General features: G+C 46.1%; 4 protein-coding genes across 4 annotated transcripts; 2 read left to right on the top strand and 2 right to left on the bottom strand.

Moving 5' to 3' along the window:
* Nucleotides 1–2,321: 2,321 nt before the first annotated feature.
* Nucleotides 2,322–4,235, top strand: LOC120455779 (ras-related protein RIC1). Its single transcript, XM_039642236.2, has one exon. It carries the CDS (start codon nucleotides 3,481–3,483, stop codon nucleotides 4,138–4,140), a length of 660 nt encoding a protein of 219 aa, XP_039498170.1. The 5' UTR covers nucleotides 2,322–3,480; the 3' UTR covers nucleotides 4,141–4,235.
* A 555-nt stretch (nucleotides 4,236–4,790) lies between these two features.
* LOC120455955 lies at nucleotides 4,791–9,985 on the bottom strand. The gene is made up of 5 exons (XM_039642498.1): nucleotides 9,663–9,985; nucleotides 6,718–9,600; nucleotides 6,311–6,652; nucleotides 5,436–6,251; nucleotides 4,791–5,373 (listed from the first exon to the last, which is right to left on the bottom strand). The coding sequence occupies exons 1-5, from the start codon at nucleotides 9,709–9,711 to the stop codon at nucleotides 4,979–4,981; spliced, it is 4,485 nt and encodes a 1,494-aa protein (XP_039498432.1). The 5' UTR covers nucleotides 9,712–9,985; the 3' UTR covers nucleotides 4,791–4,978.
* Nucleotides 9,986–10,247: 262 nt separating this feature from the next.
* Nucleotides 10,248–12,535, top strand: LOC120455117 (FAST kinase domain-containing protein 5, mitochondrial). The gene is made up of 2 exons (XM_039641009.2): nucleotides 10,248–12,175; nucleotides 12,395–12,535. Exons 1-2 carry the CDS (start codon nucleotides 10,376–10,378, stop codon nucleotides 12,482–12,484), a joined length of 1,890 nt encoding a protein of 629 aa, XP_039496943.1. The 5' UTR covers nucleotides 10,248–10,375; the 3' UTR covers nucleotides 12,485–12,535.
* Nucleotides 12,536–12,551: 16 nt separating this feature from the next.
* LOC120455119 (mitochondrial ornithine transporter 1) lies at nucleotides 12,552–16,690 on the bottom strand. The gene is made up of 4 exons (XM_039641010.2): nucleotides 16,171–16,690; nucleotides 15,018–15,684; nucleotides 13,341–13,446; nucleotides 12,552–13,062 (listed from the first exon to the last, which is right to left on the bottom strand). Exons 1-4 carry the CDS (start codon nucleotides 16,522–16,524, stop codon nucleotides 12,771–12,773), a joined length of 1,419 nt encoding a protein of 472 aa, XP_039496944.1. The 5' UTR covers nucleotides 16,525–16,690; the 3' UTR covers nucleotides 12,552–12,770.
* Between the last annotated feature and the right edge of the window lie 629 nt (nucleotides 16,691–17,319).

The raw sequence follows: 17,319 nt of genomic DNA on the forward strand, positions 1-17,319 counted from the left end.
GAACTAAAGCCGCCGACAAAACGAAGATCGCCGCCAAACGGCGACGCCGGCAGCAACAACTCTCTGCGATAATAGCAACAACAGCAGAAGCAACAACAGCAGCAGCAACAACAACAACAGCAGAAGCAACAACAGCAGCAGCAACAACAACAGCAGAAGCAACATTACGAGATGCGAAACGATGGCGCACAGTGGTCACAGGGCTATGGAAAGCATTGACTTGAGTTCATAGAAAATGTTAAAGATACTTCATAACACAAGATGTGTGGATATCAACTATGCATCAACAATAAAACTATGTTAAGAGGTAGATATAACATTAACTTAACTGCACAGTGGTCACTGGCCTAATTAAAGCTTCATCAAAAGTTTATAGAACGTTTTATGTTAATAGTTATATTGATTATATACCAAATAATGCAATATTTTACAAAAAATTAATAAAACATAAAAAAAAATTTAGGAAAATATTATCAAAAATTATAGCTATTTTTAGCTCATCGTCTACATTTTATAGCCACAAATGTGTCAAAAATGTACAAAATAATTTTTACTCGTTAAATCACTGTGGTTACTGTAGTTACAGTAACAACAAAGTTGCAACAAACGTGTGTATAAAAAATAGCATATACAGGTGATAAATATGTTTTTATTAAAAATATAATTTGGTTTTAAAAGAATAAACTATATTAGAATAATAATATATAATATGTTTTTATTAAAAATATAATTTGGTTTTAAAAGAATAAACTATATTAGAATAATAATATATAATATACTAGAATATATCGAATAAATTATATTATTATAAATTATTTATTTTATTATATTTTATAAAATTTATTATTATAAATTATTTATTAATAAACTTCAACGCAATGTTATTTCTATAATTAAAAAAGTTCAAAAATGTGAAGTACTATTTATGCAATGGATCGTTAACTTGGTGTTTTAAGGCTGCGAAATTATCTTTAGAAAAGCGCGAACTTGGCAGAAAAATGAATTGTGCTCGCCAAAGTAAATTATTTAGCAGTAGGTGCTGATTTACTTTAAATTCTAGAAGAGTTACTTGTAATTTTAAATGAATAAATGGTGTAAAGCAAATTTTTTTATTATTTTATAAGCTATAGCTGGAAAGCCAGCTACGGCATGTGGAAACCCAGAATGATTACTTTGTAATATCAGTAATATTTTTTCACATGCTACTGCTGACCAAATCAATATTTCTCGCCGTAAAATGAGACTTATAATTGTCGGAAAATTATGACACCCATCATTTTGTAATTAGCCATATTTTCTTTTTGTCTTTTGTTGCTTGGTTTTTAGCTGGAAATTGTGTGTACAGACAAATTTGTTTTTTCGAAAATCGGAAAAGTATGGATAGACATAGTTAGCTATGTTTATTAGCTGCACAAAACAGTCTTTATTTTAGCTGTGCGGCCAAGTTATGACGAAAAAGGCCCCAAACTCCTTACCCCGCACGGAAAACCCCGCCCCCGCACAAAAAGTTGGTCAAATTTTTTTTTTCGAAAATCGAAAAAGCACAGCTAAAATAAAGACTGTTTTGTGCTGCTAATAAACCTAGCTAACTATATCTATCCATACTTTTTCGATTTTCGAAAAACAAAATTTGACCAATTTTTCGTGCGGGGGCGGGGTTTTCCGTGCGGGGGCGCGGTTTTCCGTGCGGGGTAAGGAGTATTTAAATATTAAGCGGAATTCCAAATGGCCTGAGATCTAAGGTACATACACATACTTTTTAATTTGATAACTTTTCGACACCTTTCTTTTTGTAACATTTGTAAGTTACATTAAAAATATAGTAAAAATACATTTTATTGGGGAAAAGAACTAACAGATCTTGGCAACCTATGGACCTTGCAACTACCCTACCTGTATACTTATTTCTGGACCGTGTCCCAGTAGCAACACATTGAACTAACGCTGAGTCTGAGAGTCAGATTGCGATTCTGATTCGGATTCGGATTCGGATTCTGGGTTTTGTGTGGGTTGCGGATTGCCGCCGCTGCGACTGTCATTAAATAGTTTGCTTTTCGCTTTTTACTATTACTACTTCTCTGCTCTATTGTTTTTATGTTTTCTTTCGTGCATTTGTTTTCTAAACAATAAATGATGGGTGAATAACAAATGAAACATATGAAAGAGAAAATAGCAACTAAAACAGCAGTTCAATTAACTGTTTTTGTGCAAATGGAAAGAGAGCTATCAGATTTCGATTATAAACAAAACTGTAGGGCATAACTTTATAACTAAGTTTTGTAGCAACAAATATAGTTTGCTGTGTATTAACTATTTATTTTCGAGTTCTGTGACTGAAAGTCTCCTAGGAATGCCTTTCGAGTCCGCTTAACAATAGCCTTAAAATTGTGAGTGTTAGTTTCGTATTCACTACCCACGGAGAATGAATGACCGCACAATCGTTCGATTAAGTGGCTCATTAGGCGCCGAGGAGGTCATGTCAGCCATTTAGGCAAATTGCATAAGCGATCCAATCCGATTCACTCAAGACTCAAGCGCTGTCCCAGCACAATTACAGGACGGACAATGGAAGCTCGTCGCAGTAGCCCAAGATATTGCGGTTGAGCACACCTGTTATAGAGCACACCATCACCCACCCGGTGGACTAATGGAATTTTAAAAAAAGCTAGCTAACCAACCAACCACCCACTGGAATCCGCCATCCGCCATTCGCCATCTAAGGACCAGGATTAATGCGAACGTGGGGCGCATGTTGCTAATGTATCTCTTATTAGCGGACATACGCATTCCCATCCCTCATTCTCATTCTCGTTACCGTGCTCATCCTGCCCGATAGTGTCCTGCATCCTGTGTCCTTAGCTAATCCAGTGGAAACATCATTTTGAGCACCTGTTTAATTGCGTTAATCACCTGAAGCAAACATTATTGCCAGCGCCATCAGATGCCGGAATGATTATGACTGGGGGTCCTTGGACCCGGATTACCGCGCTTTTTTGTTTTTCGCCCTCAGCACTTTGACCTTTGACCTGGATCCTTGGAGTCGGGGTAATGCTAATGCTAATGCTAATTTTTATGTACTTTTTCCGGCACGCAGCTGGGTGGAAGTGTCGTCGTTTTGCCTCGCAAGTACCGAATTAGTGGTGAAAATATGACTTTAATATCTAAGATATAAGATACTTCATTTTACAATGGCATATTCCTATTTTCAGTCGCAGACATTACATTTTACAATGCAATATTCCTATTTTTAGTCACATAAAATCAGGATGATAGGGTATACAGAAGTCCTTTGTTGAGTATTATATAAATGACCAAACATGTTTAAAAACTTAACGGATTGATGGACCTAACCATACATCGAGTCTTTTAAAACATTTTGCAGTAACTTTATTTCCCAGGACAAAAGCTCCAGAACAGCCCAAGCCAAGATTGTGACTTCAATCTTTATAATAACTAATAATATAACCAACCGATTTGACGATGAGCCACTACAAGTACCTGTTCAAGATCCTCGTTCTGGGTGACTGTGGTGTGGGCAAGTCCTGCCTGCTGATGCGTTTCTCGGATGACCGATTCACTGGCAAGTACCTGTGCACGGTGGGCGTGGACTTCAAGGTGCGCAGCGTGGAGGTGGCCGGTCAGGTGGTGAAGCTGCAGGTGTGGGACACTGCCGGCGAGGAGCGCTTCAAGTCGCTGCTGCCGGCCTATTATCGCGGTGCCCATGGCATTCTGCTCGTCTACGACACCACATCGGCCCACAGTTTCCGCAGCATCGATGGCTGGCTGGAGGAGATCCAACGCAGGTGTCCAGACAAGGTGAACGTCCTGCTGGTGGGCAACAAGTGTGACGATCTGGAGCATCGACAGGTGAGCCTGGAGCAGGCCCTTCACTATGCCGATCGCCGGTCACTCGGCTTTCGAGAGGTTTCCGCCAAGAGTGGCGCGAATGTAAATTACGTATTCGCCGCGTTGGCCGTTGACATATTCAATCGTCTTGTGGCCTTTGCACCGAATCGCTTGTCAGCTGGGCAGTATGAAAGGGATGAATCGGAGGACAGGGCGAAGCCACAAGTCACAGAAAAGATTAGTCTAGTTGGCAAAGGTCGGCTGAGGTCCAAAAACATCGAACCCTGTTGTTGAACACCTCGTTTAATTATATTTCTTATGACATTTTTCGTTTATGTATTATTTTAAACGTGAAATAATGTTTACTTGTCCAAGAAGCACCATAACATTAATGCCAAATGAAAAAATGTAACTTGGTTTTTTAAAAATATATTATATATTTTAACTACTAACTAGTTTTAACACCTAACTTGGCCAAGAAAGTTGGCACAAATGGTGACCCTACTGTTTGTCATTCGTAGGGAAATGTGGGAGGATGTGCAACTGCGTTCTATTTAAATCCTTTAAATAGTATATAGCCCACCCATATATAGTCTACCCATTCCCTTGTCCGGGACAATCATCCCCTTGTGTTTAACGTGCGCCTTATTATCACCCTCCTACTCCGGAAACATGGCAATCAAATCATTTCGCAATTGCTCGCCCCAATTTATTCGGGCTTACTTTCATGTCCACGGAGAGGCCATACAAGTGGGCGGGGCCCGCTGACCGACAAATGCGTCCGGATAATCAAAGAGCCCGGCCCTCATCACTATCATCCTACGACTTTGGGTTAAAACATTAAGTGCTCTTTATTATTGCGCAAGTTTCTGTTTGGTTTTAGCTATGCTACTCATGAACAAATCTTCAATTTGAAAGTCCCAGTGCAAAACATCATATGAAAGTTTACTTGTTGTAACCATTTATTCAAAAGTTATTCTAAATATGTCTTAAAAAAAAAATATGTCTCGCAATGTTATAAATAAGATGTATGCTAATGACAATGACGTGCGCATTGAGAGTGTCAATGGAACGGCGAAAGTTCTTACATAGTTAGGTATGACCACGATAAGCGTGCCAATGGATTGGAGAGCTAAGGTGCTGTCGGATTGACTTTCTTGGCGTATTTGGAGAAAACCTGCGTCAGCTTGACAAACAGTGTATCCTGACTGGGCGCGGACAAGTTACCGGCGGCGTGGGCCCAGTTCTTAACCACGAGCTCCGGACTGCAGGTGGTCACATTGATTTCGGGCAGGAATCCGCGCGGTTTAACTTCCTCCGCGGTTACATCCGCAGGCGATTGGTTTAGCTGATTGAGCTGCTGTGGTGTGCGGACTATGAGCTGGCCATTCGGCTTCACCTGCTTGTAGATCTCCGACATGTGGTGGAAGTACTTGTGGCCCATGGCACATTGATTCATTGGATCGGCGATCTTCAGATTGCGCATCTCGCGCAGAGCGTACTGCAGTCCTAAACGGCATTCGGTCACTGCAAAAGGAAAGACAAAGTTAAAATTAAATGTATTAGTTGAGTAATTTATAAATGAGTACCTGTGGCATTTAACTCATTTGATACGCGGACCCAGGCGGTTCGCTTGTTAATGGTGCTCGCCCGCTCGAAGGTGTGTGGTTGGCGGCGCAGCACCTTGGTCAGCTCAAACGCCTCAATGGGCGGTAGATTGCAGGGGACAGTTTTCGCAGGGGACAAACGCTTTTGCGCGCTCGAGCTTTTCTTGCCTTTATGAGATTTGACATTGGTGTTTGGCGCTGGCTTGCTTTCGGGTGTCTTTGTGCACACGGAAACGCCATCAGGTACAGGAATAGATTGAGCAGTGGGTGCCGGAGCTGGAGCTGGAGTAGGAGCAGAAACAAGAGGAGGAGCAGAAGCAGGAACTGGAGGCGGAGCAGAAGCAGGAGAAGCAGAAGCAGAAGCAGAAGCAGAAGCAGGAGCTGGAGGAGGAGCAGAAGCAGAAGCAGGAGGAATAGCAGTCTGGCTGGTACTTTCAGAGCTTCTCAAGCCATCCAACTTGCCGGTAAGCAAGCGCTTGGCCTCCTCCGTCTCCCATGGCATGGGTGTCTTGGTAAGCCGCTTTAAAAGGATAGCCGGTGTGGGTTTGACCTTATCGGTAGGATCGGCGGACATTAGAGCCTCGTACATGCTACACCTCTTCACCTCCTCTGAGATCTTGTTGTGTACGATATAGTAGTAGGGCTCGAGCGGATGGTAGCGCACATTGGCCAGAAACCTTAGCTGCTCCAGTGTCTGCCACCAGTTCTGTGGCCAGGGATTCTCGATGCCGCGTTCTAGATCCTCCATGTACGTGCGGAATGCGAACTTAAACATTGACCAAATGTCCCGATGATTGACTACAAAACAAAAGAAGGTTGTTAATAAGATATAGGCATATGTCGTTGGTTAAACATACGATTTGGGTATTTAATGCGTGCATCCCGCCACACCTCCTGTTTCTCCAGATCCGTGAAGTGGTGTGGAATTTGGGTCATTTCGCCAGGTCGCGGCTTGCGCATCTCCCAGTAGAGGTGCTCGTGCTTCGCGAAGAGGCGTATTACGTCCGGCAATATGTCCTTGTGATTCATCCACTGGTACTTTAGTGCTATCTCGTCAAATTTGCTAAACAAACGATGCGATTTCTCCCACACCCTTACGCTGGCCTTAAATGGACGCATCAGTTCCGACATCGGCGCAATCTTCGGAAACACACTCATGTTGTCCGCCAAGAATTTCCAGCATACGCGCAAAGCTTCCTCTGAAAGAGAAAAGAAGATTCACAACGTTAGAGCCAAAGCTTCTAGCATTTATTGTTATTCCTACCTGGCATGTGAAACTTCTTGGCGATGACCTTCCAGAACTCATCACACTTGGCCGCCAATTGTGGATCTTCCCTGTGCAGCTGCGGCACAGCCATCACCTCGCGGATCAGCGTTGCCGTCCTAACCATATTGAGATTGTACCGAGTAGGGTATTTGCCGCACCAAATCTGCAATACGTTCCCAGTGGCGGCATACTCCTGCCAACGAACGCTTATGTCGCCTCCCGGCAATTTCTCCGGCTGACTGCCTAGGGATGCGCTTGCTTCCTTATCTGACTGCGATACTGGTGTTGCCTTGGCTACTGCCGGCAATTTGACTGGTGCGTCCACTGGTGCTGGTTTGTCCGAAATGTCTACAGTTCTAGCCTGACTTGCTAATATACCCCGTGTTGCAGATGTGACGGATGCAGCTTGTGTTGCAGATGTGGCAGATGCAGCTTGCGTTGCAGATGCAGCTTGTGTTGCAGATGCAGCTTGTGTTGCAGATACAGCTTGTGTTGCAGATGTGGCAGATGCAGCTTGTGTTGCAGATGCAGCTTGTGTTGCTGATGTGGCAGATGCAGCTTGTGTTGCTGATTTAGGAAATAATGGTGATTTATATACAACTCGCACTGGAGGTACAGGCAACTCAGTTGCTGGTGGTTCTCCTGCCGGTTTGGTCATCCTAATTGCTGTAGGGACTGCCGGTACGATTGGTCGATATTTCTTGGGGTAATTCGCTGTTGTTGCTGGCATTGTTTGTGATGTTTTTGCTCTCGCTGGTTCTTCAGTTGGTGCGATAGGAGCTGCTGCTGCAGACACAGATGTGGCTGCTGGGGATCCCATTGACTTGCTGGCCGGAGAGCTTATGCTCCTGCCATCCCGACCGCTTTTTAGTCCCGGCTGGTGTATACGAACCATCGGAGCCGCTGGGGCTGTTGGCAGGTTGCTGTTAGCTGTGATATTCGATGGTATTATTGGTACCAAATTGGGCAGTGCATGTGGCGGAGCTGGTGAATGTAATGGCGCTGGATTTTGCGGCCTAGGCGTTCCGCTGAGCAGTGATCCCAGTGCCGACATTGGACCACCGGAGACCCTCGGTTGTGGTTGAGCTGGATTGGTTGGATTCATCGTTCGAATTACATTGCGTGGTACTGCCGGTGCCATTTGCGGAGGTTTGGGCATTTGAGGCTTCGTAAGGAGCGTAACCTGCAAGCCAGGACGCTGTGGGATCTGTGGACGCCTTTCATCCGGTTTTGCATTTGAGCCCGCCATTTGATTGGTGGCAACGACGGGGGACACGCCCATTCCCATAGCCACCGCCGTTTTGGGCGCAATTCGTAATGTGGGCGGCAGCTTTAAGGGTGGCGTATTGGTCGGTCCCACACTGATGGCGGACGCGATCCTGGGAATCACAAACGCGGGAACAGCTTGATCGGTCGACACACTTGAACTGACGCTGTTGGTTGCGGCTGCGATGGGCGCATTGTTGATGGCTGAGCCAGAGGAGCTCCTGGCATTCGAGAGGGTGGGGCCAATGCTGGTGGCAGTGCTCGTGCTGCTGGTCATACTCGTGCTGCTGCCTTTTGAGGTGGGCGGGTAGACAATAGCCAGTGGCAGACGTGGCGGCACCGTTGTTTTGGACGGGGGCTCCCCCACCAGTGGTATTGAGCCGTTGGCTTTGCGTTTTGGGGCGTGACGGGGCGTGGGATGAGAGGCAACGTGCTTAAAGATACTGCTTAGGGCGTTCTCAAAGTACCACTTGTCCTGCAGCAGGTAGCCGGCTAAACGCATGGCCAGCAATTCGTGGTGGAAGGAGCGCAGCACCAGCCAGGTGACCTCGCAGCACTCGTGACTGCACATCACTTCAAAACCGACCTTCTTCCAGAACTCGTCGTAGCGCGGCGGCTTCACATCGTAGTTGAGGGAATTATCCGTCAGCTGTACTAGTTCGGGCATGTTGCGCATCGTATTGATCAGCGCCATCACGCTGCGGAAGTGCTCGATGGGCTCGTGCCATTCTTTTTGCAGGTACTTGGAAGCCTTGCATACGGTGCCGCGCTGGCGCAGTATGTGCGGTTGCATGAACTCCATTCGCTGGCACAGCTCCGAAGTGGCGACCAGTGAAGGGCGATGGGTCAGCTCCCACTCGTAGCGAGTCTGCAGCTTCAGCCAGCTCTTCATTAGCTTGGTGGCTTTGTCATGGAGTTCGTTGGAAATGGCACCCCAAACTAGACCGCGATGTCGTCTGTTCTGATAGCCCGTGTACGAGGCATCGTACAGAACTGGATAGGCTTGGACTGCCTCAATGAGGCGTCGCTCTTCCTTGCTGCAACGGTAGTGATAGGTGGTGTCCTCCTCGAGATCCACATCTATTATGTCCACTGGCGGAGGTTCCACGAACTCCACATCGGGCAGTTTCTCCTTCTCAACGACCCTTTCCGCTTCCACAATCTCTGCCGGCTGGGCCTTCTCCACAATTAGTGGGAACCTGGCCACATGGGAATACAGGAAGTGTAGCTCCTCCTCGTGTCGCATGCAAGGACGCCGACGCTGGACTGTCCGATGGCTTTGGGTGGCACTGCGATGGAAGGACCTTAGACGTCGCACATGGCGCTGGAATCTGTAGCGCAGCTCCGACCAGGCCGTCAGGCAATTGGTCAAATCCGTTGCCAGGCGGCGGGCGATCTTCTGCCATTGTTCCTCCCTGAGAGCGACGTCATGGAATCTCGGATGCCGGGCATCATACAAAATCGGCTGGCGGCGCACCAAAGCGATGAGCCGCCTTTCTGCCTCGAAACTTTGCAGGATGCCGCCTTCCCTTGATCCCGAATTAGTGTTTCTGCTAAACGGATTTGCGGCTTTAACGCCATCCACGCCTTCCGAATTGTGTCCGATTTGGTCAGCTTTGCGTAAAGAAATGGAAGTTAATTCGACGGATCAGCAAGTGACGGACTCTCTGACTTACAAATGATGACCTGGCCATCATTGCCGATGGCAACTGGCTCCTCCTCCATGCCTTAGGCACCTTCTAGCGATCCAATCCTGTCCAAACCGCGCTTTTACCCCACACAAGCCGTCGAGAATTCTCGAAACGGAGAAACCGGTGGCCAATTCGCTGGATCCACTGCTATATCTTCACTCTTTAGTCACATAAAATCACTCGGAGATAATTAGGGAACAGTTTGCAACTACAGGAATCTTAATTACAAGCGTAGGTCTTCCCGGAAATAAGATTTTTTGCGACGCCAGAAAGTGGGCGCTTGTAAACGCGAATTACTCGCAAGAGCTATCGACCACCGATGCCATTATCGATACATTCGATTAATATTTGGGGTGCGATAGAATTGCTTTTGTTTACCATTATATTCAAGAGGAATTACATACCAAATTAATACTCTACATAATTTAGTTGAACATATCTGCCACAATTTGTATAGCTACGTTCTATTAGTTACCCATTTTAATATCAATGCATTTATCGATAGCAGCCAAGCGCTGAGAGCAAAGTACTTCAGTAAGGTTCTCCCACATGCGGTCGCCCCAATCTCGTCGGTCTGGCAACGCTGCAACATGTCAGCTGTTTAACCGGCCTGTTTTTCAACGATTGTTTTCATAACGCGCTTTTCTTTCGAATTCAATTAAATTTTATAAATTGGCCACCAAGACTCGCTACGAGCCATGTGGGCAAGGACACACTGCCTCTGGCGCAGTGTGGGGCGTCTGGGACGCCAAGTATGCACCACGAGCGTTTCACAAGCGCGGATTTTCGCGGACCGCGAGAATCAGTTCGCCCATGGAATCCTAATGGATTCTCTGAAACCGTATGCAATACTGCGTCCTCGGGACTCCGCCTGGCAGGATCTGCCCGCCTCTGAAGGCTTCATGCTTCCACAGCCAAATGCCAGTGCTGCCGATCTCTATGCGGACTTCTTGGGCCTGGTGAGGCACTGCAACCGCCTGGAACTGCAGATCAGCGATAGCCGGTATGTCGACTTCACCCGCTGCTTCTGTGAGCAGCTGCATCGCCTTACGGATGAACAGCTCATCGGATCGCTAAGTGCCTTGGCCGAGCTGCCGGCACCGGAATCGCCCAAAGCCAGAAACTACATGGAGATATGGAATACCCTGGACATCGAGTGCTGTCGTCGCATAGAGCGCTGGTCCAGTGAACAATTGCTACTCGTGAGCGATGCCTGGTATCGTATTGGTCTGGTCAGGATCGGCGAGTACGTGTGGCTGGCGCTGAAGAAGCTGGGCCGCAAGCTGCGAAAACTACCGCCAGAGCAGCTCGTCCACTCCATGTTTCTGTGCAATCTGCTGCGTCGACCCGTCTTCGAGATGTTCGACTTTGAGCTGAATCTGGCCCGCTGCGTGGATCAAATGACCCTGTCCGAACTGGGAGTAATGGCCATGGGCTTCTTTAAGACACAGACGCCCATCAGAAATCCGGAACTGCTGACGCAAATCTTCCAGCGGTTAGGCAGCGAACTTGACACCGTGGAAGATATTGTCCTGGTAGCGCTGCTCAAGGTGCTGCGATATAGCAGCAAGCTGCCCCAAGTGGAGCCGCTCAAACAGTTGCTAAACGCTTTGGAGTCTCAAGTGGAACGCGTTTCCCTGCTCACTTGCCTGCACATGGCTCTTCTAGGCTGTGAACTGCAAACGTGCAATGATTCACTGGTGGAACGCATCCTGCTGAGATTCGAGCGTGAGTTGGAGACTGCTCGCCTAAAGGATATGGAGCGCATTTGCCTGGTAATGGCCCTGTTCAATATCACCACCAAGTCGGGCGTGGAACGCCGATTGTCGAAAAGACTGCCCGATATACTGCGCCAGCGGATGGAGGAGATACTGCGCCATCCTCGTTGTCTATCCAACTGTCTGCAGTTTCTCACAATGCGGGGTGTTTACGATCTTGAGCTGTTGGGCGTGGCGCTGGAGCCGCGTTTTATAAAGCACGCATATCCAAGCGGATTGCCCGGACGCGAGTACTTTCATCTGGACGGGTTTGCTCGCCTTCTGGGACAGGAATACCAGGGAGCACTTGTTACCGAGAAGCAACGACAGCAGATGGGCCGCTTGTACACGCAGTACATCCCCGAGCGGGACGGACGCTTCAAGCTAAACAGTACCGATCGCATTCTAGTGGAAATACGGGATGCGATTGCCCTGATCCACCGTCCTGTGACCTTCAAGCACATACTGCCGCAATACGATCGATGCGATATAGTGCTTTGCTACGACCACCGGCATCGAAAGGCGTTGTCCATAAATGCCGAGGCGTGTCCGGATTACAGCGGAGAGATTCTTACCCGGAGGCACCTATTGGGCGAGAGCAGGTCTGCGGATGACCAGCTGGCCACAGTGATAATCGTTATTGCGGGCTGGAACAACGTAATCCGCGATAAGGAGCGGTTCACCGGACAAATGGATATGAAGCTTAGGCAGCTGCGACAATTGGGACATCAGCCACTGGTGGTAAGGGTATAGCTTATAGCTTATGACGCTATGTAAGCTATAATGGAATTATTGAAACTTCCTTGTACTTGGATCCGTACGGTCAAGCAAGTGAAGTTCTTCTCTTTCTCTTTCTTTTTTAATTGAACTTATATCCTTTCTATCGCGCGCTCTCATTCTCCTTTTGCATGAAATGCTGTATTTTTATAATTACTTTTATAATCCTTTTTTGCTTTGCAGATCTATTGGCACGAATGGCGCGAATTGGAAAATGCGGCTGACCGCCAGAACTTTCTGAGACGCCGCCTCAGTCAAGTGGCGAAAATTTAGCAGGAGTTGGAAAACCAGGAGACAACGGCAATCGTCAAATGTCAATGAAATGAAAAACGGCAATAGATTTGATATTACTCAGTCATTAGCATTATCTGAACATTGTACAGGCACAACACTACGATCTATTAATTATCTAAAAAAAAAAGGAATAATTATCGAATATTTAATAATGACCGCCCGCGGCCCACAACTACTAGCACAGCGTCTTGCTCCCGGATTCCCGCAATCGGACCGGACCGCACCGTACGTCGCGGTCCATTTTGGATGATGGTAGATGGCGTCGTCAGAGGGTGGCACTCAGGGCTCGCTTGGTGTACTCGTAGACCACAAACAGCGTGGCCGTGGCTGGAATGGTGCGCAGGACAGATGGCAGCAGACCGCGATAGAGTGCCAGGACACCTTCGCGGCGCACTATGTCTGCTCCCACGGCGAACATGCTCTCGTTGAGGTTCTTCACCTGGATGCGGCTCTTGATCACGTCAGCGGGAAACGTCGATGTCCACAGACACACACCTCCAATGGCGCCGGCGATCATCGTACGCAGTGGTCCAATGTCATCTTTGGATTGATCATCGCTGAAAACCAGAGTAATGTAAATTACCATGTAAATTACTATTTAACTTTGTCCAACATCTTCCATTTGAATAGAGTAACGAATATCGATTAATGTTCCTAACCCATCGCCTTTGTGATCTTGTTAGTTTGCTGTCTAGCTAGGGATTTTGTTAAGTTATTGTTGAACAACTGCTGTATATGACTAAATATAGCTATACTGCCAAAGATCGATTCTTGGAGTTTCTGAAGCTTCATATGAAAATCAAAGGCTCTAAACACGAAATTTATTTGTACTTACCGGCGAAGTAATTCGCGGGTTCCCTCGTAGCTACCGAAGAAGAAGAAGTATCCGGGCATCTCGCGCAGGAAAGTAGAGCTCAATCCCCGATAGAAGCCTTTGATGCCTGCGGAGAAGAGATTAATCAATGGAAATGAGAAAATAGCATTGAACATCAATCAAAGGCGAAGCGGAAACGTGCTCATGATCTGCCGACTTGAGGCTGTCAATAGTGGGGCACATCAGTAAATTTCCACTTAACTGATAGTGCATTGCATGTGAATTGGCCGCAGCTGCACGTTCTGCTTCCTATTTTCCGATCCCAGCTAATTCCCAGTATACCCTATACACTATACCCTATATATGTACATATGTGTGCACAGATCTATCTCGCACTACGTCACTGCTGTGCGTGGCATGTTTCGAACAGCAGTGCTAAGGGGCTATGAATAGTCTTATCATGTTTTCATATAAAAATCCCTAATTCGCTTTTCGCAATCTGCGTAGTAAATACTCAATATTTATGTTTTGGAAAATAACGAGAGGAATGCCAGCCTTCCTCGTGTTCGATTAGATTTGATTGACTGACTGGCTTTTTATAGCCTTAGCTGCTTTTCAATGGCTTAAGCTTCCTGTTTTATTTTTTTTTTTTGTGCTAAACTAATTTGGAAAATATTCTAAAAAGAGCTTAAATTGGTTGCTCGTAAAGGCAATGTTTTTGAAATATTTTATGTCCCACAGCATAGATTAAGTTCGAGACACATTCGATCATAAAAAGTTTATAGTTTCCTATGACAGACAAACATATGTATATAGGGATTCTCGTCTGTTGCTACGACCTATTTTACTTTTTTGGTTTAAATTTCTAGGGTATTTAAGGAAAGGTGATATGCTGATTCTCGAAAACATTTTCAAGATCGCATTACCCTGGCACTCACAAGCGTAATTTAAGCAAAAGGAATGCTAAAGTTTTGTAATTAAATTAGCGATAATAAGTTTTGGCCAAGCGATAAGGTCGGTATCGCATACCCAAATTATGTTTTAAGATGGTAACTACCTCTTTATATCTAGAGCAATTATGAAATGTATCTGATTCAAAAGTTAAATGCAACCGCCATCACATGGCGCCCATGGATCCGGCAACTCCAAGTGGATCCAATCCCAAACCATGTGGAGTGGTTCATTTGTGTGGGTGCGATGCGTATCTGTGTTTATATCGCGCACTGCGATGCGATAATTGTGAATTATTAGGAGGCACAGATCGCCGAAAGCCACGCGGAGATAATCTAATCGGATTGCTCGAGGCTCGAGTGCAGCAACAATAGGTTTCCCGGTTTCCCAAGGCTACGCCCCCCACAAAAGATTCCGTGAATCATTGTGCGCCGATATGTCCACTTAATTTGGGCATTTAGTGGTTCCCTAATACAGTGAAAGGCCGTTACAGTGCACTGAAAATAACATTTAAATGGGCAAGAAACTAATTTAAGATTTTCGGGTTTTCTGGTTGATAAATTCAAATTGTTTAAATAGATATTTTTATGTTTAATCTACTTTAACGGACAGTTCTCGTTTATAACATAATCTTTACTTTAAAAGAACATCACGAATTATATTATATTATATTAATGGGCATATCAGTTGTTAGGTTGTATGAATCTTTAAACATAGATCTAATAGATGCAACGCAAGGACACTCACCCTCGGTCCGCCAGATGTAGCGCGTCAGTGTCCAGGGCGTTCGTATGTCCTGCGGATGAGCCGGTTCAACGAAGTGCTTCATCTCGCGCAGCGCCTGCAGCTTGCACTTGATCAGCTCCGTGGGGCAGAGGGTCAGTGTGGAGAAGCAGGCGGCCAGGGAACCGGCGCAGGCATTCTGGACGGTGGTCAGTTCGCCCGATGTCTCCTTGCCAACGCAGAAGGCAACGAATTTCTGGCATCCACCGTAGGCGGCAAATAGCACCGAGTTTTCGGCCACATTGGCGAATACGGCCGGAACGGAACCGGCGTACAAGCCATGGAGGACGCCATCCTTGCGATATGTGCTCACAAAGCAATCCCACATGCCGCGATACGATTCCGGAAAGGTCTGCAGCTTGACCTTAACGGTGTCGAGGGGCTGGGACACATACACCTGGGCCGCTCCGCCCAGGGATCCCGCCAAAAAGTCAATCAGACCCTCGACGAAGTTGATGTTGTTGCCCGTACCGCCGCCGTGCATGTCTAGACGTCGAACGAATCGCAGGAAACCGCCGACCACGTACAACAGGCCGTCGCGTACCGCTTTCAGCGTCGATTTCACACTGATCGGCCTGCTCAGCCAGCCGCTCTTCTCTCCATCGCCTTCTCCCTCGATCGCTTGCCCCTCCTGTGGATGGTGGGGATGGGGGTGGTACAATAGGGTTGTCAGCGTTTGCTTACACATCGCACGGGGGGAGTGTTCCCAATTCCACAATTTAACAGTGTGGTATGGTGGAATTGAAATCACTAATAGCAATATAGTTAATTATGCTATGAGTTTGTTTTTATATTGCCAGAAAAATGATCTTTTTGTCTAACGAATATCTCTAATAGACTAACTCATAATACTATAAGCTAAACGATGATCATTTTACATGAGACTTTAATTTGTGGATGTAAATGTTTCCATCATCGATAATTTCGATAAGATCGATCTATCTAATAGCTAAACAGTCGCACAAATATCATCAAAATGCTCACTATATAAATCGATTATTTCGTTTGATTCGTGATCAGTTGGGATTGATCAGCTAACTATGCTGCCAAACTGATCGCGATAACTTAATCGATGTGAAAGTATCGATAGTTTGCTGGTCACTTTCGACAACTCTACCTGCAGGGCGCGTTCGTAGGCTTCGATGATTTGATCGGGCGTCATTATCAGCACGCTGCTGCCCGCTTGACTGCTGCCGATTCGCGGGGGCGGCGGGGGCATCTCGTCTTCGTTGGGTGGCGGAGGCAGGGGCGGCGACGACGGCGACACTTCGGGTGGCGCTTCGTCCGCCGGTTGGCTCTGCTTCGGGCGGCGCTGTTTGATCGGTTCGAGGGGCGGCGACTGCGACTGCGACTGCGGTGGCGGTAGGAATTCTGCCGCTTCGCTGCCGGCGTCTTCGTTATCTTCATCTCCATTATGTTGGTTGCTTGTGGGCGCTGCAGCGCTGGCGGTGTCCCGCTCGCACTCGCTCATGGGAACGGGCGCGAGAAAGGGATGGGGCGCTGGGTCCGGTGCTCGTGCTGTCCCTTTCTCTTCCTGGTCGAGCGATTTCCGGGAGAAAACGGCAATTTTTGGAGTATGTTAAAATTTTTATATTTTGTTTTTTTTTTTCTTGGGGTTTCTGAGATTGTTAATGAAAAGCCAGGGGGTTTGTGGTTTCCTTTCAAATAATTGTTCGATTTACGGTTTATTAATAATCGATAATTTGATTACGCCATATGCATATATAGGTGTATACATATACATATACATATATATCATGTGGATCAGATCAGCGATCTCTCTCCCCTTCTCTCTTTGTGTGTTGAGTGTGTGTTTGTGTTTGTTTATATTTATTATCATCATGGTTTTTGGTTTCTTATTTTCATTCTCAATTTTTATTTTGTTGTATGTGGTGTATATCTCGTTTCATTATGCTGTATTTCCTCTCCTTTATCGCCTTCTACGCTCTTATATAAATTTAATAATTTACATTAAATCATAACTTAGTTGTACAAATACCATTTAGTACAGTTATGGGTAGTTTATATCGATATATAGCCCCTATACCCTATACTGGATACGTATTATTTATAATTAAAAAGTACAAAAAAAAGACTTCGAATTCTCGAACTCATTCCGTTAAGTGTTAAAGATGCTTGAGCTAAGTTCCTGATCGGTCGCGTATTGTATCTATATATATATTCCGCTTTACATACACATATAGTGTGCATCTTCTTGTGCCGTTTTTCATTTTTTTTATTTTTTTTTATATTCTTTGGATCGCTG

This window comes from Drosophila santomea, chromosome X, assembly GCF_016746245.2.
Source record: "Drosophila santomea strain STO CAGO 1482 chromosome X, Prin_Dsan_1.1, whole genome shotgun sequence".
Classification (NCBI taxonomy): domain Eukaryota; kingdom Metazoa; phylum Arthropoda; class Insecta; order Diptera; family Drosophilidae; genus Drosophila; species Drosophila santomea.

Coding starts and splice junctions, on each gene's coding strand:
- LOC120455779 (XM_039642236.2), top strand. CDS start 3,481: ATGAGCCACTACAAGTACCTGTTCAAGATCCTCGTTCTGGGTGACTGT.
- LOC120455955 (XM_039642498.1), bottom strand. CDS start 9,711: ATGGAGGAGGAGCCAGTTGCCATCGGCAATGATGGCCAGGTCATCATT. Junction 6,252..6,310: donor ACGCATTAAATACCCAAATC/GTATGTTTAACC, acceptor TTTGTTTTGTAG/TCAATCATCGGGACATTTGG. Junction 5,374..5,435: donor AAATGAGTTAAATGCCACAG/GTACTCATTTAT, acceptor TTCCTTTTGCAG/TGACCGAATGCCGTTTAGGA.
- LOC120455117 (XM_039641009.2), top strand. CDS start 10,376: ATGTGGGCAAGGACACACTGCCTCTGGCGCAGTGTGGGGCGTCTGGGA. Junction 12,176..12,394: donor TGGGACATCAGCCACTGGTG/GTAAGGGTATAG, acceptor TTTGCTTTGCAG/ATCTATTGGCACGAATGGCG.
- LOC120455119 (XM_039641010.2), bottom strand. CDS start 16,524: ATGAGCGAGTGCGAGCGGGACACCGCCAGCGCTGCAGCGCCCACAAGC. Junction 13,447..15,017: donor CTACATCTGGCGGACCGAGG/GTGAGTGTCCTT, acceptor TCTTCTCCGCAG/GCATCAAAGGCTTCTATCGG. Junction 13,063..13,340: donor ACCCGCGAATTACTTCGCCG/GTAAGTACAAAT, acceptor TCTGGTTTTCAG/CGATGATCAATCCAAAGATG.